The following is a 27,996-nucleotide window of genomic DNA, read 5'->3' on the forward strand; positions in this document are numbered from 1 at the left end:
TAAGCGTTCTATGAACTTCAAATAATTCAATGCGCGCACATGCGAGCGACTGTTAAATGTGAAACCAAAAATAAACTCTAAAATAAGAGCTCTTATTTTGAATTATGCTTATCGCATGGCACAGTTTTTTTTTTCTTTCATACCCTGTTTTTAATTTGACTTTTGGTCACTTCTCGAAATTTCCGTGATATAATTTTGCATATAAGGCTTAACTTATCATACTCTATAGTGAGTATATTATAAAATATCAGGCTTGGCACGTGATAATGCTAAATGGGAATGCCTATCGGATGGTTGAATACGTTTTTTAGGTGCCTTGAATATTAAATGATAAGCTGCCGCTGACAAAAACGACAAAACTCTTTCAGATCCAATTGCAAACTGGTCGATTTGATTATCCCAATATAATATTAGATAAGAAAATTAATTCATTTCCCGCTTCCACTAAAGAATAGGAAATAACTTGGGAAATACTAACTCATTATCCTACCCAAAAATATTCTTCAAATTGAATCTGCCACAGTACTTTTCCATTGCATTATCTATAAATATAAAAAAAAAAAAATAAATAAATAAAAACAGACATTAATTTTATAAGTCTTTGTTAAAAATTTTTAATATCAAGAAATTCATTAAAAGCGGCAGGAAATACTTTTTGATGAGATTTACCAACAGGTCCACATAATATAATTCTAACGGATGGAGTCGAAAATGAATACGAAACTTTCGATAGGATACTTTTATCGATAATCATATTCGACTAGAGCAGCTTACACGATAAGCGCCAACATCCTGATCTCTTCTTTCTCTTTTTCACTTGCAGAGAGGCTCTGGTCGCTGTTTCAAAGACTTCCCGCACGCCCTCTTGCATTTTGGCCGAGCATTCGAGGTATGCAAAAGCATTCACGATTTCAGCCATAGTAAACCCCTGTTCCGTTTGAACAGGTTGTTGCTTTTGTAAAGATAGTTCCTAATCGAAATAAAAGCAATGTTATTTAGATATAAATATTTAAGATTCGGTATTGATAACACTTGCCCTAATGGTATCCGGATCATGGCGCAAATCACGTTTGTTTCCCACTAAAATAATGGGAACATTTGGACAAAAGTGCTTCACTTCGGGTATCCATTTATCTTGAATATTCTCCAGCGAATCAGGTAAATCAATGGAGAAGCACATGACAATAACATCTGTATCCGGATAGCTTAAAAGACGCAAGCGATCATAATCCTCCTGACCAGCAGTATCCCACAGAGCCAATTCCACCTTGAGAAAAGAAAAAACATATAAATACATGCAAACATTTATTTTAGCCAAATATATATGTATAAATTTCGTATTGAAAGAGCACTTGAAACGCAAATTCGAATTGCTACTCAGAAAAGCAGCAGAGAATTGCGATAACCTCGACGTGAATCATACATTGAATAGGGGCCCAGCATATTGCGAAAACTAAAATAAGATCTGTACTAAATAACACTCTCTTTATATTTATATATGTATGTATATACACAGACATGAAGCATCAGTACTATATAAATAAAATAAAAAGTGCGTATACCAGTAGCATTGCTCATTCGAGATAACAATGCCGTAGTTGCTTTGTGAATCAACTAATTAAACATACCTGTGATCCTTCTACTTCTACATCTGCCACATATGTTTCGAAAACGGTTGGCACATAATCCAAGGGGAAACTATCTTTGCAAAAGACAGTCAAGAGGCACGTCTTGCCACATGCTCCATCGCCCACAATGACCAATTTTTTGCGAATTGAACTCATTTTCGGTGCACTCGAAAAACAATTGTTTTTATCCGTAGCGTATAACAAGAGAAATTGATGTTTGTCTAGGAACTGCCCGTTTGTTTAGTGAGTGTGGCTATATGAAATACCTTTTTGTTTATGAATTTTTGCTGCGCTACACAGCAGATGCTAAGGCGTATGCATCAGTCAATATTATGCTCTACTTTGTTCTCTAAAAAATTGCACAAATCTTACTTCTCGATTTTACACCATATTTTAATAGAAAATAAATTTAACTACCAAACCTAGTATATTATATATTTATAGGGTAAACAATGTTCGAATAACAGTTAAGTTATTGCACTTTGTTATGGGTAGCACTTTGCAACAGAGCTGTTCACGGCAAGTGGCAGCGCCGAAAACTATCGGACTTATTGTGTTCCATTTTCAAAATATCGATATATTCGAATCAGCTCTACAGACATTGCCGCGAAGAAGAGGAATTGAGCTCTTCCTCTTTCTTTTATTTCCGCCATTGCCTGAGATAGTTGGAAAAATATGGGTGAGTGGTTAAAAAAGAGTGATTTTTGTGAGAAATACGCATATAGCGTTGTTAAACAAAGTGCAAAACGAATTTTCGTAGTTGTGCAGCAGCAAATGTAAGTGAATACAAAAGAGCCGGCGTTTAAACTTGTTCAAAACTTCAAGAGTTACAATTTTTCAATTTGGGATACAATTTTGTGTCTGTAAAAAATCCGTTAATATTAAAAGAATCGTGTAACAGATCAAGTTAAGAAATGGTGTAATAGTCAAACTGCTTTGTAATAGAATTATTAGAATTGTTATTTGTACAAGATTTCATATTTGGTGCCACTCACAACGACGTATTCAAACTAACCTCAAATAGCCGCTGCTCCATTTGCCATTTGTTTACATTGTGTTTGTTGTTCTTGAAACCAATCAGATGCATATATAAAAGTAAATGAACATACAATAATGTGATTGTTAATTGCAGGCAAGCCTAGAGGTCTGCGCACTGCCAGAAAGCATGTGAACCACCGTCGCGACCAGCGTTGGGCCGACAAGGACTACAAGAAGGCTCATTTGGGCACCAGATGGAAGGCCAATCCCTTCGGTGGTGCATCTCACGCCAAGGGCATTGTCCTTGAGAAGGTGTAAGTAACACATTTATACTAAATTGGTTAGGATTTTAAGTTGAATTATTTGAACGCATTCGATGTCTCGCAGTATATTTTTGTGTTTTGTTTATTATTAAAATCAAATCACAGGATTATACTGTGAGTTATCGGCTGAAACAACAACAAATTTAATAAAAAATTCTGCTTTAACTATCATTTATTATTTTAGTGACAAATTAAAACCAATTTTTATTCTCTTTGCTTGCAGTGGTGTTGAAGCCAAACAGCCCAACTCTGCCATCCGCAAGTGCGTGAGGGTTCAACTGATCAAGAACGGCAAGAAGATTACCGCATTCGTGCCCCGTGACGGTAGCTTGAACTACATTGAGGAGAACGACGAGGTTTTGGTTGCCGGTTTCGGTCGTAAGGGCCACGCTGTCGGTGATATTCCCGGTGTCCGTTTCAAGGTCGTCAAAGTCGCCAACGTTTCCCTGTTGGCACTTTACAAGGAAAAGAAGGAGCGCCCAAGATCTTAGATGATGATACATCTATCAGTTTCCAGAGTTAGAGTTTAACAAATCTAAATAAACAAAAAAACAACAAAACTGAAATCTTTGTGTTCGACTCCTGTGCAGATTGGTTAATGAAATAAGTGGATGGAAATGAAAATTAACTTCGGGGATACATGGAATCGACCTGGATATGTTGCTGCATAAAGCAAAGAATAGCTTGAACAGAAGTCAGGCTTTGACGGCGCTACAATTTCCCCTTTTAATTTTGGGACATAATTCATAGTTTTTTTGTTATAATGTTGAGCATTTAATATTTGTATTTTGTATTTTCAGTTGGTCTTATATATGTATGTATATGTATGTGTATTTAAATGCCTAGAGCCTTATGAACTAGCAGTATGGATTAAAGTCAGCCTGTGCCAGACTCTCCCCTCTCTTCTCAAGGGTATCCACCGGGGCCGCCGCCGGCATTGAAGTTGTTTGGTCCGGGACGACGCATGGGCCGACGGCCACGTGAACGATTGGCGAACATACGATTTGTGTTGGGTGATCCGCTGGGCATGTTGGGGTCTTGGTTACCTGGATGACCTCCGCGCATGTTGCCAGGTTGTGAATCACGCTGCCACACAATGCGCGCCGGCCTGTTGGCATTGTTGTTGTTGTTGTTATTATTTGAATTTCCGCCACGCATCAAAGTGCGACCGCCGCGTCGCGTCGGCACTGTGCTGCGCAGCGTCCGAAAGCGTGTGTTCTCCGACGGAGATGTGGCCTCAGCTTCGCGACCTTCCTCCTGGTAAAATAAGAAATACATTTATTGAAATGATACTACTCTTCGGGTACAGTAAGCAATTTAGATGATTACCTCAACTTCAACAGCCTGTTTTTCACCCTCTGATGAGACGCCATCAGCGCCCTCGTTTTCCTCTGAGGGTCCTTCGGCCTGGTTATCCGGGTTATCCGTCTCTACCGACTGACTGGTTCCCACATTTGGATCTGTGTGTGATTTATGGCTCAGTTAGATATCGTTCTTTGCTCAACAATTCCATCTCTACTTACTCTCATTGCTTTGTTGCTGGGAGTCCTCTGCCTGACCTGGAGCTGTCTCTTCGGCAAAGGCTTCGTCTGCTTCGCTTACGTTCTCCGCACCTGCTGTCTCACTTTCATCTGACTTGTCTTTGGCCTCGGCTGCCTGACTGCTAGTGCTCTGTTCGGCGGCCTCGTTTGGCTTCTGTGGCGAACTGGCGAGGGCGGCGGTGCAATCAACGCTCGTGCCGGCGCTTTCATCTGCTGCTGCTGCGGCTTCTGCCACTGCTGTGCCATCGACTTCCGCCTCTACGCATGTGGGCTGTTCGCTAAAGTTGGATACTTGTGGGGAGCTGACGATTTCAACAGAGCTAAAGTCGGGAAAGAGGAAAATTATAGCACACTCTTCTCTAGGATTCTATTGAGATACTAACCTCTCAGTGCGACGTGCTGCTGCTGAAGATGTGGAAGGTGCCTGCTGTTTCCAGTTAGCCTCCGCCTGAGGCAATTGAAGGGCATTTGATTCGCCACTGCCGCTTGTTATGGCCTGGCTTTGATTATTCTCTTGTGTGGAGACGGTGGCAGGCGAATCCTCCAGCAACTGTCCCTCGGCCTGAGCCTGCATCTGCACCTGTTCAATGTCGACTTCGTTGTGCTGATCTGGTGCATCGGCATTGTCTTCCATTTCGTTGTCCTGCTCGTAGGAGTCCTCGTAGCCCTCTTCCTGCTCAGCATCCCCGCCATCGATGGGCCCCAGTACATCTTCCTCCTCATCATCAGAGTCTTCGACCTGAATATCATCCTCCTGGTCACGCTGCGACGATGTAGGCATCTGGTCCACATCCATGCCAGAATCGCCAATATGCCCGGCAGATAGCTCGCCGCCGTGCATGGGAGCCCGCAGACGCTTTGCTAGCTTTACGATCTTTTCGGGTACACCCTCTTCAGCATTGGTGGAGGAGTCACCCTCCACATCACGGGGTCGCTTGGAGCATCCTGCCTGTGTGGTGGTTACATTGCTGCTGGAGGGAGTGTGGCGACTGTGGCTGCTCACCACCGTGGAAGAGCTGCTGCTGCTGCCCGAGGTACTGGGCTGTTGTTGAATGTTCGCCTCCTGGACGCTAGGAACAGTTGGATTCTGTGTGGAAGTCGATGTGGTAGTGCTGCTAGAAGATGACGACGAGGAGCCCTCCACACGCGGTGAGACGAGTGCCACCACCTGCTGCTGTGTGCCACCCGCAAAGAGCTGTCCATCATTCTGTTGCGGATGCTGCACGCTTTCCGCCTCTTGGGAGCTCTCAGCCGCAGCTGTCGCGCCCATGGGCGGAATGGCCGCCACGGCCACAGCCGCCGAGCTGGTCGAAGGCATGTAATCTGTGTGCGATGATGTGGGCGACGAAGAGGCCATCGATTCCAAGGTGGCGCTGCCTGTGGTATGCACCTGTTGCTGTGGCGGCACTAAAGCCGTGTTGCCCACAGCGGATGAGGAGCTGCTACTGCTGCTGCTGCTACCCGAAGCAGCGGCACCCGATGAAGTGGACGTCGATGTCGAAGTTGAGGTAGAGGCGCCTGGCTGCTGGCTTGTGGGCAGTATGGCAGCCGTGCGACTGTTCTGCACTGAAATTGGACGAATGCTAGCCAGGGGCGTCTCACCGCCACGCCATGGAGTGACCGTGGCCGATTGCTGAACGGTGGCCGAGCCGGACATGGGCTTCACATTGGCCGTGCGTGGCGAGGATTCGGAGATGTTGCCCTTCTCGACCATGCCCACAGAACTGGTGGATGGCTTAGTGGACTGTTGCGAACCCAGCTGGCGCTGCAGCTGATTGATTCTCATGTGAAGGGATTCATTTTCACGCGTGAGACGCGCATTGATGTCCTTATTGCTGGCAATGTGCTCCTGCAGCTCCTTCTCCAGACGTTGCACAGTCTCGTCATAGCTGGTCTTGGTGCCGGCGAACGTTGACTCCTGGTTAGCCAGCTCGGTCTTGGTTACGGTCAGCTCCTGCAGCAGGTGCTCGATCTTCTGCTTGGCCTCGCCGCCGTCCTGATCCAAGTTGGAGCGCGACTTGAGATCATCGTACTCCTTTTGCAGCTGTTCGTGCTGCTCCTTGGTGCTACGCATGGTATTGTTCAGTTCGTCCAGCTCGGAACGCACCTTCTCCAGCTCGGCAACGGTATCGGTGCCCCCAGTCTGTGCCTGCAGGCCCGTATAGTAGTCCTTGTAGCGCTTTGCCAGCTTGCGCAGCATTAGCTCTTTGCTCTCCTTGTCCTGTATTATCTTATCCTTGGACTCGAGGTCTTCTTGAGCCTTTAACAGCTCCTCCTCCTTCTGGAGCAGGCGATTCTTCAGCTCCATGATGTCCTGAGCGTGTCGCGTGTTCGCCTGCTTAAGCGCATTGGCCTCCTCCAACTGCTTCTTACGCGACTCATCCTGCAGCTGCAAAAGCTTGTTCAGCGCTGGCAGCTCGTTGTCCAAGCGTGCCTTAAGGGCAGCCAGCTCATCCGACTGTTTCTTGCTCGCTTCCTTTTCGGCTGTCAGAAGCTTGGCCAGATGCTCGCGTTCTCCTTGCAAGCGCTTGAATTCCTCCGGGTTCCTATTGCTCTTCTCGACCAGAGCATTGGCACGTTGACGCCACTTGATGGCCTCGGTGCGCAGCGAGTTGTTCTCCACGTTCAGCTCCTCAATCTTGGACGTTAGCTCCTTGTTACTGCTCTGCAGCGGGAACAGCTCTTTCTCCAAGCTGCTAATGCGCTCCGTCAGCTCGCTCACCCGCTTGGTCAGCGTATTGCGCTCCTCGCGCAGAATGCGATTGCTATCGGTGATGGCATTGAGGGTTTCTATCTTGCGTAGCACTGCCTCATGCTTGGCAGCTGAGACAACATCGGTTTCGCTCTTGGAGCGCTCCTGCTTGAGATAACCATTCAGCTCGTCCACCTTCTTCTGCAGAATCGTGTGCTCCGAGACGAGCCGTGCATTCTCTGCTTTTAGAATATCAAGTTTGGCCGCATACAGATCCTTCTCCTTGCGTAGGAATTTGATAATCTTCAGGAGCTGCTCGCTGTTCTTCACATCATCCAGAGCCGAGGAGCTATTGAGATCCAAGGTCGAAGAGCTATCCAGCAACGAATCGTTGAGAGCATTTTGATTGGACGCCGACTTGGCGAGCGCGGCTAGCTTCGTGGTTAGTGCCTCAATCTGATCGTGCAGACTGGAATTGAGTGCGTTCAAGTCAGCGACACGTTTCTCTGATTCTTCTTTCTCTTTCTGCAGCAGACCCTGAGCCTCGGAGTTTGCTTTTTTTAGCTCATCATGGGCCGCTTGCAAGGCTTCACGTCCGCACTTCAGTTGATTGAGTTCGTCTTGCATCTGAAAGCAAATATTAATTATTATTCAGTAGAGCTAATATCTGATCCTCGATCTTTAACATACCTTCAAGAAGTCCGCCTTGAATTTGGTCAGCTCCTGAATATCAGCGGAATGTAGCATCATCTCATTGGCATACTTGACCTCGACGGAGTTGAGGGATTCGGCCAGCGTTGAGTTCTCACTGCGCAGGTTGCGAATAGTGCGACCCGATTCGGTCAACTTCTCCAGCACATTCTTGAGCTCCTCCTGGGTGGTTTTCAGCTGATCCGACTGATTGGTGGTCTTGCTCTGTTCAGTCACATTGGCGAGCAGTAGCTCAGCCTCCAGATCAGTGACGCGCGTCTGCAGCTCAGCCTCAGAGTTCTTCAATTTCTTGATTTCCGCATCGGACTTGGCCATGGTCTCGGCGTGCATTTCATGCAATCGTTTGATTTCGCTCTCTGCGGACTGGGACATCTTGTAGAACTGGTCGCCATGCTCGCGAGCCTTGGCTAACTCCTTGGAGAGCGATTCAATCTCGATTCTGGCCTGTTCGTAGCGCAGCTCGAATTCACGTGCCTTTTTGTTGGCCGCTGTGATGGGATTCTCGTCCTTGGATGGGGTGAGGCTCTCCTGCAACTTCTTGCTCAGCTCATTCACCTGGTTGACCTTTGCAGCGAGCTCCTCGCGAACTCCTAAGAGCTCTTGATGCCACTTCTCGGCCTGCAGACGCTCTTCCTCCTTCAGCTTGTTGGCCGTTTCCGCTTGCCGCTTGAATTCGTTCACCGTTTCGCGGAACTTCTCCTCCTCCTCTTGGAAGTGACGACGCTGAGCGGACAGCTCACGCACTGTATCATCGAGACGCTGCTCGAGACGCAAGCGTCCCTCGGTCTCAGAGCGCTCCAGATTTGCTTTGATGAATTCCAAGTTGTTAAGTAGCAGCGCTTGGCTCTGGTGCTCACGATTGAAGCCCTCCTTCTCGGCCTGCAGACGAGCAGTTGTCTCTTTAAGTACACGATTCTCGTGACGCAAGCTGTGTGCCTCCGTCTCGGATGCGACCTGTTTGCGGTGGGCGGACATCACCTCGTCCTTGAGCATGTGCACGGTCTGCTCATGCTTTATGATCGTCTTCTCGTAGTTCTTGGTGCGATCCTCCAGAGCTGCTATTTGTTGTTTGTATGTGGCTATACCCTTGTGCAGCAGTTCCATTTGTTCCTTTTGGAACTCGGAGGCGTTCATCAGTTTGCAGTTGATGGAGGTGAGCTCTCGGACCTCCTTGCGCATCGAATCAAATTGATCCTGAACAAGTGCATCATTCTTGCGCTTCTCACTGGTATAGTAGTCGTAGTTCTCCTTAAGAGCTGCATACTTCTTCGCCTCATCGTCCAGTTGCTGCTCCAAGCTGCGTATACGTCGCTCCAATTTGGCTTCTGCCTCCAGCTGTTGCGTCTTCTCCACTGTCTTTGCTTGTTCCGATTGGGACTCGTCGATGAGCACGGTGGAGTCGTCCAAATCGATGATCTGGCTGCCCAACTTCTTCTGGGCATCGAAATAGAACTTCTTGTAGCGCTCACACTTGGCAATCAAGGTAGAAATGGTGTTGTTCTTCTGATTAAGAGACTCCTCCATTTCGACCAGACGCTTGGTGGCCTTCTCGAATTTCTCCTCGAATGCCTTTAGCTGCAGTTCATCATTCTTTTGCTCGTTGGCCTCCAGTTCGGTTGTCAATTCACGGATTAGCGCCAGCAACTTCACATTTTGCTCCTGCAGCTCGACAATGGACTCGAATGTGACCAGATCTCGACTGATAGCATCACTGGAGTTGTGTACGACGCCGTGTGGTGTCTGGCTACGGGATCGACTCACGCCAGCACGTAGACAATTGAGCTCATCCAGCAGCAGGCACACTTGGCGGCTCAAATCGACTTGCGATTGCTTCAGCTTTTTGTTCTCCTTGACGTGGCGTGTGACATCGAAATTGGCCTGCTCCAGCTCCTGTTCGAGTGCCAGCTTCTTGTCCACCAGCTCATCCCGTTGTTGTAACAGCAGCTGATGCTCCTCGGTCAGTTTGCTGAACTCTTCGTCCTGCTTCTTGAAGACAGGCGCACGCTCATTGATTTCATCCACAATCGATTTGATCTGCAGCTTAAGCTGAGCATTCTCGCGGTTCTTAGCTTCCAGCTCTTCGGAATTCTTGGCGTACAGCGAGTAGAGCTCGGTGAGCGACATGTCAGACCGCATCAGACGACTGGCAACGGCAGCCGTTGGCGCCAATTTGCAAATGGCGCTCTCCAAGCTCTGCTCTTGTGCCTCTTTCAGCAAATCATTCGCATGTGCTATCTCCGTCCTCAGAGACTCAATAGTTGCATTCTTTTCATTCAGCTCTTCGGCATGAGTCTGCTTCGCGAGTTGGAACTCTGCCTCTAGCTCACCATACTGATCCGTGGTATCGCTCAACATGCGCTTCAAATCCGAGATGCCCTTGAGCAGTTCGTTGCGCTCAGCGACATTCTCACTTTCTGTACTCTTATAGATCTCAACCAGCTTCTCTTTCGAGTCCAGTTCCTTCTTCAGCTTGTCCACAAACTTTTCGGTTGCCATATTGTGCTGGAACATGCTCTCATTGAGATCCTCAATTTTCTTATTCAATTCCTCAATGGTCTTCGAGTACTGTGCATTCTGGTTCTGGACTATTTGCAGCTCGTCGCACTTCTCCTTGAGGCGCACCTCCAAGTGCATGGTGTTCATAGCATGGTCACGTCGCAGATTCTGTAACTCGGCGTTGTTACGATTTAGATCGCTGCTGAGCACTTGAATCTCATTCTGCAACATGGCACGCTCGCTCTCCAAGCGCCGCTCTTTGATATCCAGCGATACCTCTTTGCTCTGCACCTCATCCAAACGGGCGATAGCCTCACACTTAGCTGTGATGGCAGCCCTTAGCTGCTGCTGATAAGTCTGCAGATCCTGCTTCAAGCGTTCCAACTCGCCATTCTGCCGCTCAATCACCTTCAGCAGTGAGTCACGCTCATCGACAAAGGAAACTTTCTCCTTGCGCAATGTGGTCAAATTTTGATCGTAATTCTTAACAGATTCCAGCAGCTGATCACGCTCGGCAGACACTTGATCCAGCTGGTTGCGCAACTCGGCTACATTTTGCTCAAAGTTAGTAAACTTCACCTGGTTATCGAGTAGTTGGCTTTGCAGCTCCTCATTCTTTTGTTCTGTTTCAGCTGTGGACAGAAAGAGGAAGAAGAAATGTAGGGCACATTTTACAGATTTGTGTGATAGTAAAAAAGTAACATTAAATACATATATGCAAATATATTTTCGTTTTTATTTCTTGTTAAGGCCACTTTACTCACTGAGACGATGCGCAGCGGCTCGCTCTTTACAATATTCATCAAAAAATCCGTCTATATACGATTTAAGTTTTTGCTGCACGCCGGTTGACAGCTGCTCCAGCTCATCCGGCGCAAGAATCTGTTCCAGCGATTGCGGACCACTGAGATCCATAATTGAAATGCTCTTATTTTATCTACGCAATATTCAATTTTTTTAATTTCTCAATTTTATGTACAAAAAAACAATTTTGCACAATTTTTGACGCGATGTACAAGCGAAAATTGCAATATATCTGGCAAGTGTGTACATATTAATTATAGTTCCGACATTTAAAAGAACCTGCCATTAAATAAACAAACGGACTAGTTCCGAATTCAATAATCTAACGATATATTAGTACTTTTTCTTTTAAATAAAGTTCAGCACGGCTAGAAAATGATAAAATTTCGTTGTTTCTAATAAAAAATAATAATACAAACTTTTAACAGAAAACAGTCAACAATTTAAACATTTTAACAGAAAATTAATATGAACCATAGTTCTCTCCTCTAATGTCAGTGTGTCCCTATTTATATTTTTCAGTTTTGCGCTTTTCCGACTTTTATATGTGCCGGCTTTTCTTGGCGTAAATAAAAGAGCAATTGTTAAACTTATAAAAATGCTTCTATGGTACTTACCTAGGCGATTTGCAGCAGCTCGCTCCTTACAATATTCATCAGAAAATTTTTCAATAAATGCCGTCAGTTTTACTTGAATATTGTCTGGCACTAGTTGCAACTCCTCCGGCTGTAAAATACTGCTCAACGACTGTGTGCCATCGAAGTCCATATTGTTTTGTTTGTAATGCAAATCTGCAGAACTGTTTAATTAATATTTTGCTCAGGTTAAACTTTAATAATTTGTCGGAGAAAATTCAGCGCGCGTCTTTACGTTCTTCACCATACTGACTTAACGACGTACTAAACGCAAATAATGATGCATGGAAGTATCGATAGCTGAATAGAATAGGCAATACAAATAATCGATGTATCGATATTTTAGTGCTGGTAAGTGAGCAGCGTACAGTTTGCAGCACTATTACGCGCGTAATTTAATTAATGTAAAATATAATTTCAAATATGATAATGATGAGCGGTTTCATATTTAATAGATTTTAATTCAAAAAGTGTATTTTTTAATTTACATTTTCTTTTTTATTGTTGTTTGGCAACTAATTTTACTTTATTCAAGACTCTGTATACCTGTCTCATACCTACCGCAGCGGCTGTTTTGCCAAGGCAGATATTGCACACAACGACCTCATCATATTGGCTTACATAACCCGAAACGTTGAGCCAAAGCTAACAGACAGCAATCAGCATCAATGTGTGTGCTTCAGCTCTTCATTCAACAGAGACAGGACCAGAGGCACAGGCAGCGGCAGCGTCTGGACCAACGTGTGCCGCGCTTCATCTCTGATAAGGGGCAACTGCACCTACAGCGATACTTCTTTGCGATCAGCGTACACTGAGCGAAATCGTATGGCCTGTAATCAACTCTCTGACTGTGTGGCCATCACAATTTCTTGCAGTGCAACGAACGGGCGATCTGCTTATCAATAATTTGTTTTCCTTCTTTTTTTGCTGCAGCATTTAGGCAGAGATTCGCTAGCGATAGCAGCTCAAGTGTCACACGCCCACATTTTTGGAGCAGCGGGCCAGAGGTTGCCGTTGCCGTTGCCTGGACCCGACTGCTGTGGCCTGCCCATGCAGCCATTTGCACATGCGCCACGCCAATAAACTTGTACCCACCACCGAGGCACGCTTTGATCCTCATCCACAGTCGTCTCCGTTGCCGACTTGAACTTCCAACTCAAAGGCGATCGGCACACGTTAGCTCTGTTGTTTATATTTTTTTCTTTCTTTCTCCTCTTTGCTCTGCCCAGTCTGTCCTCTTCCTGGACTGTCTCGGCCTGGGCTTTGGCTCTGGCTCTGGCTTGGGCTCGGGCTCAGGCTCGAGCTTGGGCCAGCGAGCGCCGGCGGCAATTATCGCGATATGATAAACAAATATTTTTGCATCTAACCCACGTCGCCGACTGAGGCAGCACAATTTCTGGCATTCTGGCGCTTAATTATGAACTCTGTGCTGAGTTTTTTTTCTTCTCTTTTATTTTATTTTTGTTTTCCTGAATGTGTGTGCTTAAATGTTAATGCGTGAATGCACTTTTACCAGGTTGGTAAGCAACTGGCTGGGGTTGTTGTTGCTGTTGCCGTTTGGCCAGGGCTTGGCCCAAGTTGTTGCAATATGCAATTTAGAAGCTTATCGCACTTTGGATACCAATCAGTCGGCATTTTGACTGCATGCAAAGTGGGTGGAGAAATGAAATAAAAATTAAATATGGCTCTATTTAAATATTAATAATTTGTATGTGCATTAAATGAAGGTATTTTGAATTTGTTATAAATTATGTGACACTTAATGTCCGTTGAAAAAGTCGGAGTAATATCAATAACACTATAGTATTATATATATCTTTTAAAATATAAGATATATAGAATGCGTAAGAACAAGAAATTTTAAAGTCTAAAGTCTAAATAAAAAGATTTTTCTGTATTATAAATTTCAAATTAAACATGTGAGATGTTAAATTTTTTAATATATGCAAAAATATATAATATAATAGATAGATCTCTATAGAATTGATTAATTGATCTCTATAGAATTGATTAATAATAGAATATATATTTAATGTATTTATACTGAAAGAGTGTTTCATATCCAGCAAAAGTACATTTACTGATTTTTCTGTCGTTATGAAATATGATTGAATGATATTATACCTGAAATGCACTTATTTTTCACGAGACGTTGATGTATATGCATACATAGATGCAAAGAAAGATATGATTGTAATATAAAGATTAAATTAGGTTTTGAATTGAATTGAATTTAATTTAATTTATATTATTCAAAACTATTTTATTTATCATATTAAATTGATATTGTATGTAACTTTGGTCAAAATACAAAAGTTTAATATATATATAAATATGTTTATAATATTTTCAATTCAAGTAAGTATTCTATAATTACTGCAATATAAATACAAAGAAAAAATAAATTAAAAAATGGGTATATATTTTATTATATTTTTAATGATATTTAAAACAATAGATTTGTATATATTAAAAAGTAAATTCAATAAGTAACATATTTTTAATTTATATAATAATAAATCAATCTAAAAAATAATATATACATTAAAAGAAAAATATTTTCAAAATTAAACAATAATAGATAAATTATATTAAATTAATTTACATAATATAATATATAAATATTATTTTAAAAATATTATAATATATACTAAAATTTGTAATATTAAATTTCCTGTTATTTATATAATAAAACAAAACTCTCAACGCTTTTATCAAATGTTTTAAAATTCTTAGATTCGCTGATAACTTCATATAAATTTCGCTTGGCACCAAAGCAGCCGCAGTTTGCAATATTTGCATACGCTGCTCTATGAGTGTGTCTGTGTGTGTGCTTTGACGAGCATGTGTAAGTATGGGGCTGGTATACACACCAATGCACACACACATGCACACGTTTGGGGGCCTCCACCAATTGAAACAAACCAAATGCAAAGTCGTCTCTCCCACAACACATTAAGTGCCGAGAACAGGTTTTCGTGCTTTCGTTGTATGCGACAAACTGCCCAGAGCTCTGACAAACGATCGTAGCTGAAAAGGGAGAGGGCGAGGTAGAGAGAGCGACAGAGAGAGAGAGAGAGGGGGCGAGGCTGAGCGGGCTGAGGAAGCTCTCCGCTCGGAGACGTTTTAAATATACTCGCAAAGCGACGAGCAGGAATATTAAGTAAGTCTGTTTCATTTGATTCAAAAGAACTTGCCGCACGCCGTTTGCTCGGCCTGAGCTCGAGCTCGGGCTGCGGCTGCGGCTGCGTCTGTGACTGCGGCTGAGTCTGAAGCTGAGGCACACTTGCCCCAGAATGAGACTGCGTCGTTCGCGTTCGTTCCGCTTAGCTGGGCAGCTGACAGTGCCACTGCCAGTGCCGCTGCCGCTGCCTGCTGACGCTGCCGCTGCTGTTGCTCTCTGGGGTCGAAGCTGCTCAGCTTCAAGCTGGGCCAAGACTGCGCAAAAGGTTTTGCTCGTGCGCTTTTTGGCCTTATGCATTCGACTGCGACTCGGCTCGAGATCTCAGTTCCGTTCACAGAGAGTCTCTCAGTGTGTGAGTGTGTGTGTATGCGTGTGTGTGAGAGAGAGAGTGAGTAAGCGGGGTTCAAGCCAAAGTTTCGCCAGCTTGTTGCCTGCTTGCCAGTTGGAACTTGGCAGTTGGCAGTTGGCTAGCGGTTCGTCATCGGCGTGGTTCATGTATCTCTGACTCTAACTTTTGGGCTCGCTACGTAGGCTCCGGCAGCAGCTGCGTTGCGCTTATAATCATAAATATACATGCATATATATGTATGTATGCCTACATAGAGCGGCGTGCATCTGTATCTGTATATATCAGCTATAATAGTATATATAGGCCCGGTTATATGGCAAATGCGTTTGTGCTGTGCATTTTTCCCAAGTGTATTGTAAACTTGTGCACCAACAACAACAACAACAACAACAACAACAGCAACAACTTGCTCTCAGTTTCGTATTTGTTTTTTTGTGAAATGTTGAAGCCCTTGATTTTAAGCACCAGATACGTTCATTAGTCGTCGCAAGACATTTCGTGATCGTAAACGCGTTTATAAGCCAACCTCTTGATCTTGGCTAAAGCGGCCAATACAAGCCAGCGGTAAAAACAGTTCGCAAAATACACAAGAATACCTATAAGAAATTCAAATAGAATTCCAGTGTAATCTCTAAGCAAAATATATGCAAAGTGCTAAAAAGTGGCCAAAAAAAAAAAGTGTACAATCTGGCTATAAAAGTGCTAGATTAAAAGCCAAGAAGCAACAAAAGTAAAATCTGATTGCAAAATTCTCAAGTGTGTGGAGTGCTTAATGTGGGTTAGGGCCTAAACTAGCACAAATTAAAGCAATACACATAACACATACACACACACACACACACGTACACATACACCCGCACAACAAATAGACACAAATTCACACATGCCAACAACAACAACAACAACAACAACAACGAATGCGCAAATTTATGGTTGGTTGTTGGGTTACCACGGCCAGCAGTCGCTTAGGGAAAGAAAAAAACTAACGGAATAATGCAACATTAAGCAAAATGCTGCTGGCCCTGCTAAAGCTAAAGCAAAGCCCAAACCGCCAACAACTACAACTACAACAACAACAACAACAACAACCTGCAACCATCGTCGTCGTCGTCGTCGTCGTCGTCATCGCAGTCACCGTTACCACGAAACGTAGCCGTTGCTGTTGCCGTCTAAAATGGAACCCTCATATGATCACGAACATCCACATCATCTGCTAACAAATTACAAGTAATATTTACATTTTTCCCATGCTATAAAAACAACAACCACTACAGCAGCTACAACTACACACACACATACATATACATACATTTTTTTTCTCGCTGTTTAATTATATCCAACCGTAGCGAAGATACATATCTTTCAAGATAATAACCATAATGAAAAATGGAAAAACTGCGCTGGTAGTTGTGAAGAAATTCTCTAGATATGTCTACGCTAAGTCTGTTGTGGCTCTCCCAAATATATATACTATACATAGAGAGAGGGGGAGTTCAAATCTTAGTCACAAACACGACAGCTGGCCCAAGACAACGAGAGAGAGAGAGAGAGAGAGAGGGGATATATATAGGAGCTATACATACATATATACCTTATATAGTTGTGCTTAGATTTGATTTAAGTTTGTTTTTTTCTTACCTATTTTTTTTTTAGTTTAGTTTTTTAAGAGCTTAAAGACAGCCCCCGAGACAGTCACTTGCACTTGTATGCGTATGTCCGCTGCTCCGTTTCACTGTGTGCGTTCTGTGTGAATATGTAAATAGTTAGTTAGTTAGTTAGTTAGAATAGAACCCCGCCGCCTCGGAGTTGGTCAAGTGGAAAGTAAACCAAGAGAGCAACAGCAGCGCCTCACAGCTAGCTGGTCAGCAAGAAAGTATGAGAAAAAACCTTAAAGAAAACACACACAAATATATATATGATGGAAATATAAAAATGAGAAAAAAAAAATTATTTTTTTGTAGTTTTAAAGTCTCGTGGAGAGGTCAACATGCCGTTTCGCTCATTAAAATGATTTAGTTTTGATCTAAGCTCTCTGATAGCTATGCATGATATTAACATAGCATTAGGCTTCAAGCATTTAACTAACCTTACCAAGCATCCGGTTCAGATTTCGTTATATATATATTATGCTTTATAGATTTAAAAAAAAAAAATAAAATAACCCTCTTCTTTGGAAATCGCAAAATATTTTGCGCAGCTCTGTCACATATTTTGTCACATTTTGTTGTTGCTTTTTTCTTGTGAGCCTTTTGATGGGTTTTCGTTCGCCTTTGATCTGTGCTCTATAAATCAATCTGCCTTTTGGGTAGACACATCAATTTCATCAACTTTTTTAATTCAATTGATTTGCATTTTCTGAAAGAAAAAGAAATTAAAAAACTATTTAATTCCATTTTATTACCTCTAACTAATTTTAACTATCTATAAAGCAGTTCCGTTCGTTTCGTTTCGGATAAATAATTTTATTATCCCTGTCCAAGATTAGTTGTTCATCAAATTGGGTTCTAAAAGATTTATTTTTCCTTTAAAACTCGACTACCCAGAATAGGAGAAAAAATCATAATAATAATTCTCCGTTAATAGGCATGTAAATCAAGCGTCGACAAGTTAATTGTTTCAGCTAACCAACTAGCCAACTAGTTAATTAATTAGCCTATGCACACTTCCCCCATATAATTATTTCTGTATCAATTGTGGCTCAACTACATATAATAAATTCTGTGTTAACAGCATTTATTTTATATTTTTCACTTTCACAAATGAATAATAAATTATAATGGAATCAATTTAAAGATTGAAAGGAAAATGTGAATATATAAGATATATAGATACAATAAATTTAAATCGATTAACAATTTATTTATGAAGAAAATATGTATAAAATATAAATAAAATATATATAAAATATTTAATATTATACATAAAATATTAAGAAATTACCGAGAATGGATTATAAATAAATAAATAAAATTAAATTAAGTAATAAAAAAAATGGAAATAAATAAATAAAATTATAAAAAAAATAGATAAGTATAAATAAATACATATCTATATACATATAAACCATAAAACATGATTATTAGTTAGTTATTTTTTTTAAGGAATATAACTACTTGTTCAATGCTTGATTTATAAAAAATGTTTTAAACAAATTTACTCGGTCTTAGGAAAAAGAGTTACAAAATGTAACAAATATTCTTAACATTTTATTAATAAGGGGATTACAAAAAATCATTGATTGATATTTTTATGGCCTTTAGACAATGATAGACTTATATGATATACTTCCTTGTTATTTTGAGAGTGTAAAATTAAATTTATATGTTTACAAGTAAAGCGTATAAAAATGAAAATAGTCCTAAGTATTAAGTATTTTATTAATCTTCTTAAATAAAACACAGGAAACACCCAATAAATGAAGCATTAATATTTAATTTTATTTAATTAATTATTAATTTTATTTTTATTTTTTGTTACTACATACTATTAGTTTCTATAAATATAGTTTCTATTATATTTATTTTAAATATTTTAATATAAATATTTTTAAATATTTATTTATTTATTATTTTACCTTTTACTATTATTATTTATTTGAAATAATATATTTGAAGCTCAAATGATCTCAAGTAGCATATTTAAAACTGCTCTACATATCGGCATTTATATGCATAAATACCTACCTATACATATACCTATTCATGTAGCTAATTCTCAACCAGCCAAGCGCTGCGAGGGAGTTTGTTATGTGCGTGATAAAATCCATTACATTTCAGTACATTTTTCATGGGTCTCACTTTATATATACATATATATGTATATAGTCTTTTTTTTCATTCTCTTTAAATGGCTTTTGTGTGTGAGAACTGGGTCTCGCGTTGTTTCTTTGGCGACGGCTGTAAACCTCATTAGCCGAACTCATTCGCAGGCGCATTTCGGCTTCGGCTTGGATGCTCTCGGGCCCAGCAGAGAGCAGCCACAGCACCAACACCACCAACAGCAGCCACACCGCACACCACCAATGACGCCTTGCTTCATTAGTTTAATTATGTACGAGAGCAGGAATCTTTATATGCATACCACAAACACTCTCATATGTGGAGTCTTAGTATATGAGTCTGAGCTGCGCAGCAAGTCTTAGGGCTCCGGCCGGATCTGGCACTGAACGAAGTGCTCGCATCTCTCTGGTGGCCTCTCATTCGTTCGCAATGAGACAAGTCGAGTCGAGCGGTTGCCACAGGTAGCTGCGTTTACCTTTACCAGTTGCTGTTGTTGCTGTTGTTGTTGCTGGTTCATTAAAGCAGCGGGCTAAACGCGCTAAGATGGCGGTTGCCCAAGCCGGATGCTGTGACTGTTTATGCTTATTGGTCAACAACAAGCATCTACATACACACGCGCGCACACGCACACGCACACACACACACACGCACACACACACACACGCGCATGCTCATGCATATGTATGCGTAGCGACTGCGTCGTTAAGTTATTCCAGTACATCACACCTGGGCCGCAGTCGCCTTGGCACCACCACAGTCACAGCCAACAACAACAACAGCAACAACAACAACAACAGCAACCACTGAGGGCCAGCTCTTCGCTCTTGCCTCTTCTTCTTCTGCCTTGGCATCTTGGCCCGGTCTGGACTGGTTTTTTGCTGTTGCTGCTGTGCTCAGGCAAAATGAGCTGGAAAACAAATGTATGCGACTTTTGAGGCGCCTCGCACCACCAGCCAATAGACTGCAAATGGAGCACAGCAGATGCTGCATCTTCCACAGGCCACACCCACCGTCCGTGGCCCGCAGAGAAACCAAAATGGCTTTTATTACCACAAACTTTACAAAACTGCGTGCGCCAGTCGCATATGGCCGGCAACATTCATAAAATGGCCCTTAATTAATGTAGTCGAGAATGTGATGAGAGTTGAGACAGTCAACGGGGAATGCTAATGGAAATAGAAGCGGGGATGTGTAGAGATGTTCGATAGATAGTTGAATGTATTTTGAGTTTTGATATTTTATTATCATTATCATTATTATTATTATTATGATGATGGGATAGCTTCCTGTTTGGAGATTTCTACTAGCAGTTCTTGTCCTTGGTAATTCACGAAAGACAGAATGTCTCCCTGATTACCCATACAGCATTATTATTATCGATATCTCAGTATTACTTTAATCAGTATCATAATAATCATTTTATTTTGAATATATTCATTATTTTATATATTTTAGTGCATCTCAAATATGATTTCCAAATAATTAAGACTTTCGGATTAGTCTTTACAACAAATCACTTACAATTTTTTTTCATTATTCCTACCATAAATTGACAAATAAAATAAGTTAACTCTATGACAGCAATATATTTTATATATGAATATATTCTTTTTGCACTGCACTACAGTTCAAATCACAGAGGTTTTTCTTGTGCCCTTAGGAGTTATAGAAAATGAAATAGACCCCAAGTATTAGCTGTTTTGGAGAAGAACTTACTATGATAATTTTTATAATTTTTATAATTTTTATAAAAAATATTTAATGATTTTTTTAAATAAAATATAAAATACATATATTCAATATATTAAAATCATATTTATTTGTTATATAGAGAAATTATTAAACGGTAGCGTTCAGCAACGATAACAAATACTATAACAAAAACGATAACAATAATATCACACACAGATTCGTAGCCGGATATTTTAGCTGTAGTTAAATTATTATCTAATGGGAAACCCATTTTGGAACTGTTTCGATAATGAAAATAATGACTAAGCCTACAAGGCGGATGCTTAATATTTAAATTAACAATGCAATTCGTCTTAAAACTAAAGGAAGTTAAATTAAACAAAGCGTGAAATTAAAATTTGTATAAGTCTTTTTTCAAAAGAAAAACACCTAAATTTTATTTTCATTTTATGTTTAAATTAATATCTAAAGGTTTGGCTTATAGTTTATTATTACCCAAATCAAATTAGAAAACGAATTCCTCATACTGATTTAAATATTTTTTTTTTTACTACATATCAAAATAATTTTAATAAAGTGAAGAAAAAAAATATATAAAAAATAAAATATATTTATGTATAATAATTAAAAATAATAATATTTATATATGTTTTACATATACTATAATGATTTATAGTATTATAGTATGCAAGGGAAAATATACTTTCTATGCAGTCGTTGTTAGGCTAATATGTATGCTTAAGCATATGTTATGGAGCTTAGGCCCACAAGTTCCCACGCGCCAGATAACTGGCAAAATACATATGCTTAATTCGAAGAGTATGCCATTAAAAATATTTAGAATTTTCACCTGCCTTCTATTAGACTAGAAAGCAAATGCATCGTAGCTATTCGGAACGTGAGAATAGACGATCAACATGCGAGAGAGTAAATTGAGTATGGAGCCTTAGGCTTAAAGAGAGGGTCTCACTTTCGCTGGGTCTATGCCATGGCTGTAAATAATAATATATAGTTGCTGTATATATGGAAAACTGATAAGTAGACTATAGACTATAGATATTATATGTGTTTAGACATTTCAGTTAATGTCATATTTATATATATGTATACCACCTAGATTTATACGACTCATAATTAACATAGTATACCAAAATGTCGCATATGCCAAACGCCGTCGCCTTTTCGATTGTCTGCTGCGTGCCTCGCCAAGGGGAGGCTGGGGCAGCCAAGTTAAGAGGCTGGCTGTCTTTGCGACACGGCGACACATGAATCACAATATGCTAAAGGGCTGACACTCTCTCCCGATCAATGCGGCTTCTGAATGAAGTTTTTTGTTTCTTCTTTATTTCGTTTCTGTGGGCTTGTTAAGGCCAGAGCCAAAGTTGCCTACTTTGCGGCAGCCGCCAAGTTGCCAAGTTGTCCGAGTTGTCCGAGTTGTTCAAGCTGTGGCTGCTGCTGCTGCAACCGGCGCAGTTGAAGCCACCGGCAGAGTCCCCCGTTGCGGTTGTCGTAAACAAAACGTTGCACGCTCCGCGGTCCGCAGTCAGTGCGGACGTTCAGTACTTGGACAGCACAGACAGCAGACAGCAGACAGTGGACAGTGGACGGAGAGACAAAGAGACAGAGAGACTGTGGACAGGGCGACATACGATGGTCAGAGAGAGAGAGAGCGAGAGCGAGAGAGAGGGAGACAGCAGCGTTGGACAGAGGACCGCAATGTGGAATATGTGGCATTTTGCAAAGATGTTGACATTTTGCGCGCATAAAAATGCCAACTTACCGGCCACTGTATGTGTCCTATTTTAAAATCAGGGCCATGGCTAAGACGCTGCCCGGCTGAGCACAGAGCACAGAGCACAGGGGCTAAGCCAAAGCCAAAGCCAAAGCCAAAGCCAAAGCTAAAGCCGCATCGTCGTGGATCGTGAGCGCGCGCTTAGGCCAAAAGCAGACCAAAAGCAAAAGCCAAAGACCAGTTGGACAGGCGTACAGACCAGGACGGTATAATTTTGTGTAGCTGGCTAAAGTATTTAGCAGCGGCAGCGGCAGCCGCAACCGAATATCAAAAACGTAACGATGTCACCAGGAACCCTCAATAAATTATCCAACTGAAGCTGTAGCTAAAGCTGAAGCTAAAGCAGGGGCTCAGCCTGGGCTGGGGCCTTAGCTCTTGGGGTTTTGTGTCGGCATTGCCTTTTGGGCCGAAAGAGAGCTGAAACTAGAGCGCCTAGTTGGGGCCAAGGTAGCCTGGACTCCTGGCCTGGGCCTGGCCTGGCTTGGCCTATGGAGCCTAACAATTAGGCCGAGCTCTTGTTGGTAGGCAAAAGAGCAGACGGCAGACAGCCAGACGGCCACCGCCACCGCCACCGAGAGACAATAGACCAAAAGTGTAGTGGGCAGCAATAAATTCAAACGGTAACAAATCGAGCCGAGGGGCCAAGACAACACGCACACACACACACACAGAGCCCGAATCGCAGTGGAGAGGCCGTAGATCGAGCGGGTCGGGTTCTCCCTTAGGGAGCGAGCCTGGAGCTAAGCTTTGGCAATATTTAAACTTGTCTCGTTTGGCTGCTGCTGCTGCGGCTGCTGCTGCTGCTTTTGCTTTGGTTCTGCTTGAATTCCTGGAAGCCGAATTACTTTGAAATGTGTCGATATGTCGCAACTTTTAAAAGTTATGCATAAAGGTCTGGGGCCCCCGAGCCGTAGCATACAGCTCCTGCTCCAGCTCCGGCTTCAGCTACAGCTTCTTTGCTTACTCCACTGGCTGGCGACGGTGGCTCGATGGCTCGGTGGCTCGGTGGCTCGGTGGATCGGTGGCTTCGGCGGTGCGGCCTCCTTTGATAATACAATAGCTGCACGCGCCCAATTTACATTTATGTCCACTGACATTAAGGAGCGCAAAACGTTGCAGGCCAGCCATCCAGCCGGGAACCTGGTCCAGTTTTCAGCCCTGCCCTGCCTGCCTGCCCTCCCTGCCGCCATCCCGCCCTTGAGCCCCTCCCGCAATCTGCATTCGCCATTCTTCGATTCTCGCTGGTGTCTGATATAAACGCAAACTTTATACCTTTGTTTCCCTCTGCTACGTCTCGTTTTATTCTTATTTTATTTTTATTTTTTTCCTTTTGAGTACCGTGAAAATTGTCAACGTATTTAGCAGCGATTTTAAATATCATTATAAGGCGGACTCTGGCGACATTTTTGCAACTGTCGTACGTAATTTTCAACAGTAGCTCATAAACACAAAGAGAAACATGCTTAAGCGATTCCATCTCTAATTAGGCACTCTGATACCTGTACCTGTACAGGTAGCACCTTTCAGAAGAGATGCCGAATGTACGTACATACACATATATAGGTATATATATATATATGTATGCATGTTAAGCAGCACAGCTCTGATTACTTTTGGGAACATTTTCAGTTGTGTACTTATATAAAATGGAGTTACTTTTGCTCTTATTTAATGATAATATAGTGTATTACTTATTATTGTTATTTAATTAGTGATAAGCTGCATGATTTATGTCTTATATGTATATGCTTAGATTACACTCATATAGTTGCCCTGCAGAGATTGTTGTAGGAGCGAGTTAACTGATTTAATTCATACTCTGCTCTGCTCCATTTCCTTGTTCTCTTTCGCAACGCTTCCAACACGTTCTCCTATTTATATCTGTTACTCCTCTTTCACTTCAGTTCCATCCTTCATCAGCAGAGAGTGCATTGTATATATAGGCTGATAACCTATTCCTCCAATCCTTGGCTAATTTCCCTTATTTCTTTTTCCGCTGTCCACTTTTGGAATACTCGAACGGCCTTCGTCGATGCCCATCTTGATTTTATACTCTCTTATTTATTAGATGGCTGCAATTCTAATGTGAAATGCTCAAAATGTGTTGGGTGACATTCGAGTAAAACCGAGTGGGGAACTTCTGAGTGAATGAATGCGCTCGTGTATGACTCCGAAACAGAAATCTCAAACGACCTAATGACAGAAGGATTCTATTTGATGTATATATTATATTTACTATATATTATGAGTAAAGTCAGACAGACTTAATATATATACATATATACATATACATATATACAACAGGCGTAATATTAAATTAGAAAACCTAAAAATCAAAAACAATATAAATTATAAGCACTTTACTTTAATTTAAAATTAATTTTAATTTAAGTTTACTTTAATTTAAAATTAATTTTAAGAAAATAAATATATACATATATGATAAATAAAATTTGAAGAAATTATAAAATACAAATAATATTTTCCATCTTTATTAGCTAATATTTAATTTTTACATAAATACCATATAATAATATAATATAATATATAATACATATCATATAATAATAAAACAATATAATAAATATAATAAATAATAAATAAATAATAATCTCTTCATCATCTCTGCTAATTGCAGTGCTAAAAAATATCCTCACGTGTCCCGGACGCCGGAGTACAGCCACTCGACCGTGGGCAGCGATTATCCGGAGCACGGCGTCTACTTGTCCGACGGACGGCTGCTGCACGAGAGTCCCAGCGACAGCATCTACCATGTGAGGCAGGGCAGCGAGCACTCCTCGCCCAGCTTACACTCTCCAGCCATACAGAGCGCCGGCTACGACAACGAGCACTCGATGAACGAGGCGGCGCTCTCGGTGCACAGCCACAGCCACTCGCCAATGGTGTCCAGTGCGTATAGTGTGGGCGGCGGTGGTGGCGGCGGAGCCACTTCCTCGTTGATCAACAGCAATATACCGCTGCTGGGCGGCGGCGGGGGTTCGGTGCTGAACAAGTTCTTGTCGCATCCGCATGCCGGAATGGACGAATGCGGCGCAGCGCCACTGGAGCCGGCGTCGATGTGGAGCTACGACTACAAGGGCGACATATGCGCCTCCAATTGTGGCTACCTGGATCGGCACAAGGCCCTGGCCAGCGATCTGAAGTACAGGCCAGGCGGCAATCAGTCAAAAAGTGCCAAAGAGTCGCGCATTCGCCGGCCAATGAACGCGTTCATGGTCTGGGCCAAGATCGAGCGCAAGAAGCTGGCCGACGAGAATCCCGATCTGCACAATGCCGATCTCAGCAAGATGTTGGGTAAGTGGGCTCGCACAGCTTCCAGCTCGCAGCTCTAATATCTGGTTTTCGGCAGGCAAAAAGTGGCGCTCCCTGACGCCGCAGGATCGTCGACCGTATGTGGAGGAGGCGGAGCGTTTGCGCGTCATTCACATGACCGAGCACCCGAACTACAAATATCGGCCCAGGCGACGCAAGCAATCGAAGCTGCGCACCCTGCAGCCGGGCAAGGAGCAACAGGCCGAGACTGCCGCACAGACGGCGGCCGGCGGTGCCAAGAGCACGCCCAAGCTATCATCGCCGCCGTTGGCGACAGCCACCAGCGGCAGCTACAACACGCCCACCGACGACAGCCGCAACTCGACGCCCCAAAATGTGGGCGGGCTGTACGAGCAGCCATTGAAGCCGAGCTACTCGCCCAGCTCCGTGGACTGCTACAGCAATGCGGACAGCACGGAGCAAATCGACTCTCTGAATGCCAGCTGCAATGAATCCTCCCCAGTGGGCAACGTCGCCAACGTCTCCAGCTATGACAGCTCGCTGCTGCTCAAGAAGCTGACGAAGCCGTCGCCGGCGTCGTCCAGTCGAGCAGCCAAGCAACGCAGCGAGAAGCAAGCGAAGCTGGACGACAAGTCCAAGCAGCAGCAGCAGCAACAGCAGCAGCAGCAGACCAGCCTGTACGCCTCCTATCCGCTGAGCAGCTCCGTGGCCGTGGTGGCGGCGCGTGGCATGTACGTGACGTGCAACAATCGCGGCCTGCTGGACCACGGGCACTCGGTGAAGGGCACCTTTTATCCGCCCGTGTCGAGCGCTGACGACGGTGCCGGCAGCAGCATCACCACCATGCGCCAGCCGCACTGCAACACCAGCTCCAGCCTGTGCACCACCATATCCAGCGCCAGTGCCAATGAGCTGAACAGCTACACGGTGGCCATGGCCGAGAGCAACTGCAGCAGTGGCGGCGGTGGCGGCGCCACCGTCGGCAGCCTGCGACTCAGCATGAACGATCTGGGCGCCGTGTCCAATGATTACCTGTCCAGTGTGAATGCCAATGCGTACGGCATGCAGTACGAGGACTTTCTGCGCTACCAGACCAACGAGCTGGACTACGATCAGCTGAAGGAGACGACGGCAGCGACAACGCCGACGACGTCCGACAACGGGGCACAGAAGTGCGCCAAGTATCCGGACACCAATCACAACTATGACGATTACGAGACGGAGGCCTATAACAATGCCATGCTGCTAACGGCGCCAGGGGCACCGCACAGTGGAGCCACCACCGCCAGCTACTACACACAGCTGCCCTATTCGCTGGCCAGCGGCGCCTGCACCGCCTTTCCCCTGCAGCTGGCGGTGCCCTTCCAGCAGACATCGGCCGCTGGCGGCGCAGCTGCCTACGGACAGCCGATGCAGAGCAGCTACCTGCACTACGGCAACTACTATGAGGCCGCCAATGGAGCGGGTGCTCAGCTGCTGCCGCAGCAGGCGCCAGCTGTAACGCCGCCAGACACGGCAATGCAGCAGCAGCAGCATCATCATCACCATCATCCACATGCTCATCATCATCATCCTCATCATCACTTTGCGGCCAATGGCGGCAGCTCATCTCCTGGCATGGTGGGCGATATGCTCTTTGAGCATCAACAGCAGCAGCAACAACAGCAACAACAGCAGCAACAGCAGCAGCAGCAGCAACAGCAGCAACAGCAGCAACAGCAACATCAGCAACAGCAGCAACAACATCCACAACAGCAGCAACAGCTGCATCCGCGCAAGGACGATGAGATTAGCAATATCCTGGCGGGTGTGCGCAAGACCTGCTACAGTAATTAACGGCGGCAGCTCATAGCATTCGCCTGCTCTGAAATTTGTTATATTTGAATGTAGAGTTTAGCGCTTGGTTAACGGTACGCATAAGTATTGCTTCCCCCACCCTAGCCTCCGACCCCATTTCCTTCTTTACAAAATGTACTATATTTAGAGTTTTTCTATAATTAATCTATCATATGAGATATGTTAAACTTAAGTTAGTTTGCATTGAAATAAAATCAAATTCGCTATGAAAACAAAACACGTTTTAATGCTTAAGCCGATA

At 43.2% G+C, this 27,996-nt stretch overlaps 4 protein-coding genes across 5 annotated transcripts; 2 read left to right on the forward strand and 2 right to left on the reverse strand.

The window, feature by feature from the left end:
• Window positions 1-607: 607 nt before the first annotated feature.
• On the reverse strand, window positions 608-2,068 carry LOC108653031 (ras-like GTP-binding protein Rho1). Its single transcript, XM_018103307.3, has 3 exons — window positions 1,629-2,068; window positions 1,037-1,267; window positions 608-970 (listed from the first exon to the last, which is right to left on the reverse strand). The coding sequence occupies exons 1-3, from the start codon at window positions 1,782-1,784 to the stop codon at window positions 761-763; spliced, it is 597 nt and encodes a 198-aa protein (XP_017958796.1). The 5' UTR covers window positions 1,785-2,068; the 3' UTR covers window positions 608-760.
• Window positions 2,069-2,175: 107 nt separating this feature from the next.
• RpS23 (ribosomal protein S23) lies at window positions 2,176-3,489 on the forward strand. Its single transcript, XM_018103310.2, has 3 exons — window positions 2,176-2,307; window positions 2,761-2,920; window positions 3,153-3,489. The coding sequence occupies exons 1-3, from the start codon at window positions 2,304-2,306 to the stop codon at window positions 3,418-3,420; spliced, it is 432 nt and encodes a 143-aa protein (XP_017958799.1). The 5' UTR covers window positions 2,176-2,303; the 3' UTR covers window positions 3,421-3,489.
• Window positions 3,490-3,679: 190 nt separating this feature from the next.
• Mgtor (nuclear basket protein megator) lies at window positions 3,680-12,088 on the reverse strand. 2 transcript variants are annotated; one of them, XM_018103219.3, is made up of 6 exons: window positions 11,791-12,088; window positions 7,853-11,001; window positions 4,854-7,789; window positions 4,453-4,790; window positions 4,259-4,389; window positions 3,680-4,186 (listed from the first exon to the last, which is right to left on the reverse strand). In XM_018103219.3, the coding sequence occupies exons 1-6, from the start codon at window positions 11,939-11,941 to the stop codon at window positions 3,836-3,838; spliced, it is 7,056 nt and encodes a 2,351-aa protein (XP_017958708.1). In that variant the 5' UTR covers window positions 11,942-12,088; the 3' UTR covers window positions 3,680-3,835. The 2 variants fall into 2 exon arrangements, with proteins under 2 accessions (XP_017958708.1, XP_017958709.1); XM_018103220.3 differs by lacking the exon at window positions 11,791-12,088 and adding an exon at window positions 11,134-11,419.
• A 3,337-nt stretch (window positions 12,089-15,425) lies between these two features.
• On the forward strand, window positions 15,426-27,972 carry Sox15 (Sox box 15 transcription factor). The gene is made up of 3 exons (XM_018103271.2): window positions 15,426-16,568; window positions 25,243-25,919; window positions 25,975-27,972. The coding sequence occupies exons 1-3, from the start codon at window positions 16,516-16,518 to the stop codon at window positions 27,732-27,734; spliced, it is 2,490 nt and encodes an 829-aa protein (XP_017958760.1). The 5' UTR covers window positions 15,426-16,515; the 3' UTR covers window positions 27,735-27,972.
• Window positions 27,973-27,996: the final 24 nt, after the last annotated feature.

This window comes from Drosophila navojoa, chromosome 5 (assembly GCF_054131105.1).
Source record: "Drosophila navojoa isolate 15081-1374.11 chromosome 5, UAZ_NAV_1.0, whole genome shotgun sequence".
Taxonomy (NCBI): domain Eukaryota; kingdom Metazoa; phylum Arthropoda; class Insecta; order Diptera; family Drosophilidae; genus Drosophila; species Drosophila navojoa.

What these genes read in the sequence shown, in the direction of transcription:
- Mgtor (XM_018103219.3), bottom strand. Translation starts at nt 11,941, where the DNA reads ATGGACTTCGATGGCACACAGTCGTTGAGCAGTATTTTACAGCCGGAG. An exon ending in CCAGCAACAAAGCAATGAGA is followed by an intron (nt 4,390 to 4,452) that starts GTAAGTAGAGAT and finishes AATCACACACAG; the next exon opens with ATCCAAATGTGGGAACCAGT. An exon ending in AACAGGCTGTTGAAGTTGAG is followed by an intron (nt 4,187 to 4,258) that starts GTAATCATCTAA and finishes TTATTTTACCAG; the next exon opens with GAGGAAGGTCGCGAAGCTGA.
- Sox15 (XM_018103271.2), top strand. Translation starts at nt 16,516, where the DNA reads ATGGAACCCTCATATGATCACGAACATCCACATCATCTGCTAACAAAT. An exon ending in CATCTGCTAACAAATTACAA is followed by an intron (nt 16,569 to 25,242) that starts GTAATATTTACA and finishes TGCTAATTGCAG; the next exon opens with TGCTAAAAAATATCCTCACG. An exon ending in CGATCTCAGCAAGATGTTGG is followed by an intron (nt 25,920 to 25,974) that starts GTAAGTGGGCTC and finishes GGTTTTCGGCAG; the next exon opens with GCAAAAAGTGGCGCTCCCTG.
- RpS23 (XM_018103310.2), top strand. An exon ending in GGCATTGTCCTTGAGAAGGT is followed by an intron (nt 2,921 to 3,152) that starts GTAAGTAACACA and finishes CTTTGCTTGCAG; the next exon opens with TGGTGTTGAAGCCAAACAGC.
- LOC108653031 (XM_018103307.3), bottom strand. Translation starts at nt 1,784, where the DNA reads ATGAGTTCAATTCGCAAAAAATTGGTCATTGTGGGCGATGGAGCATGT. An exon ending in TAGAAGTAGAAGGATCACAG is followed by an intron (nt 1,268 to 1,628) that starts GTATGTTTAATT and finishes TCTTTTCTCAAG; the next exon opens with GTGGAATTGGCTCTGTGGGA. An exon ending in ATGATCCGGATACCATTAGG is followed by an intron (nt 971 to 1,036) that starts GCAAGTGTTATC and finishes TATTTCGATTAG; the next exon opens with GAACTATCTTTACAAAAGCA.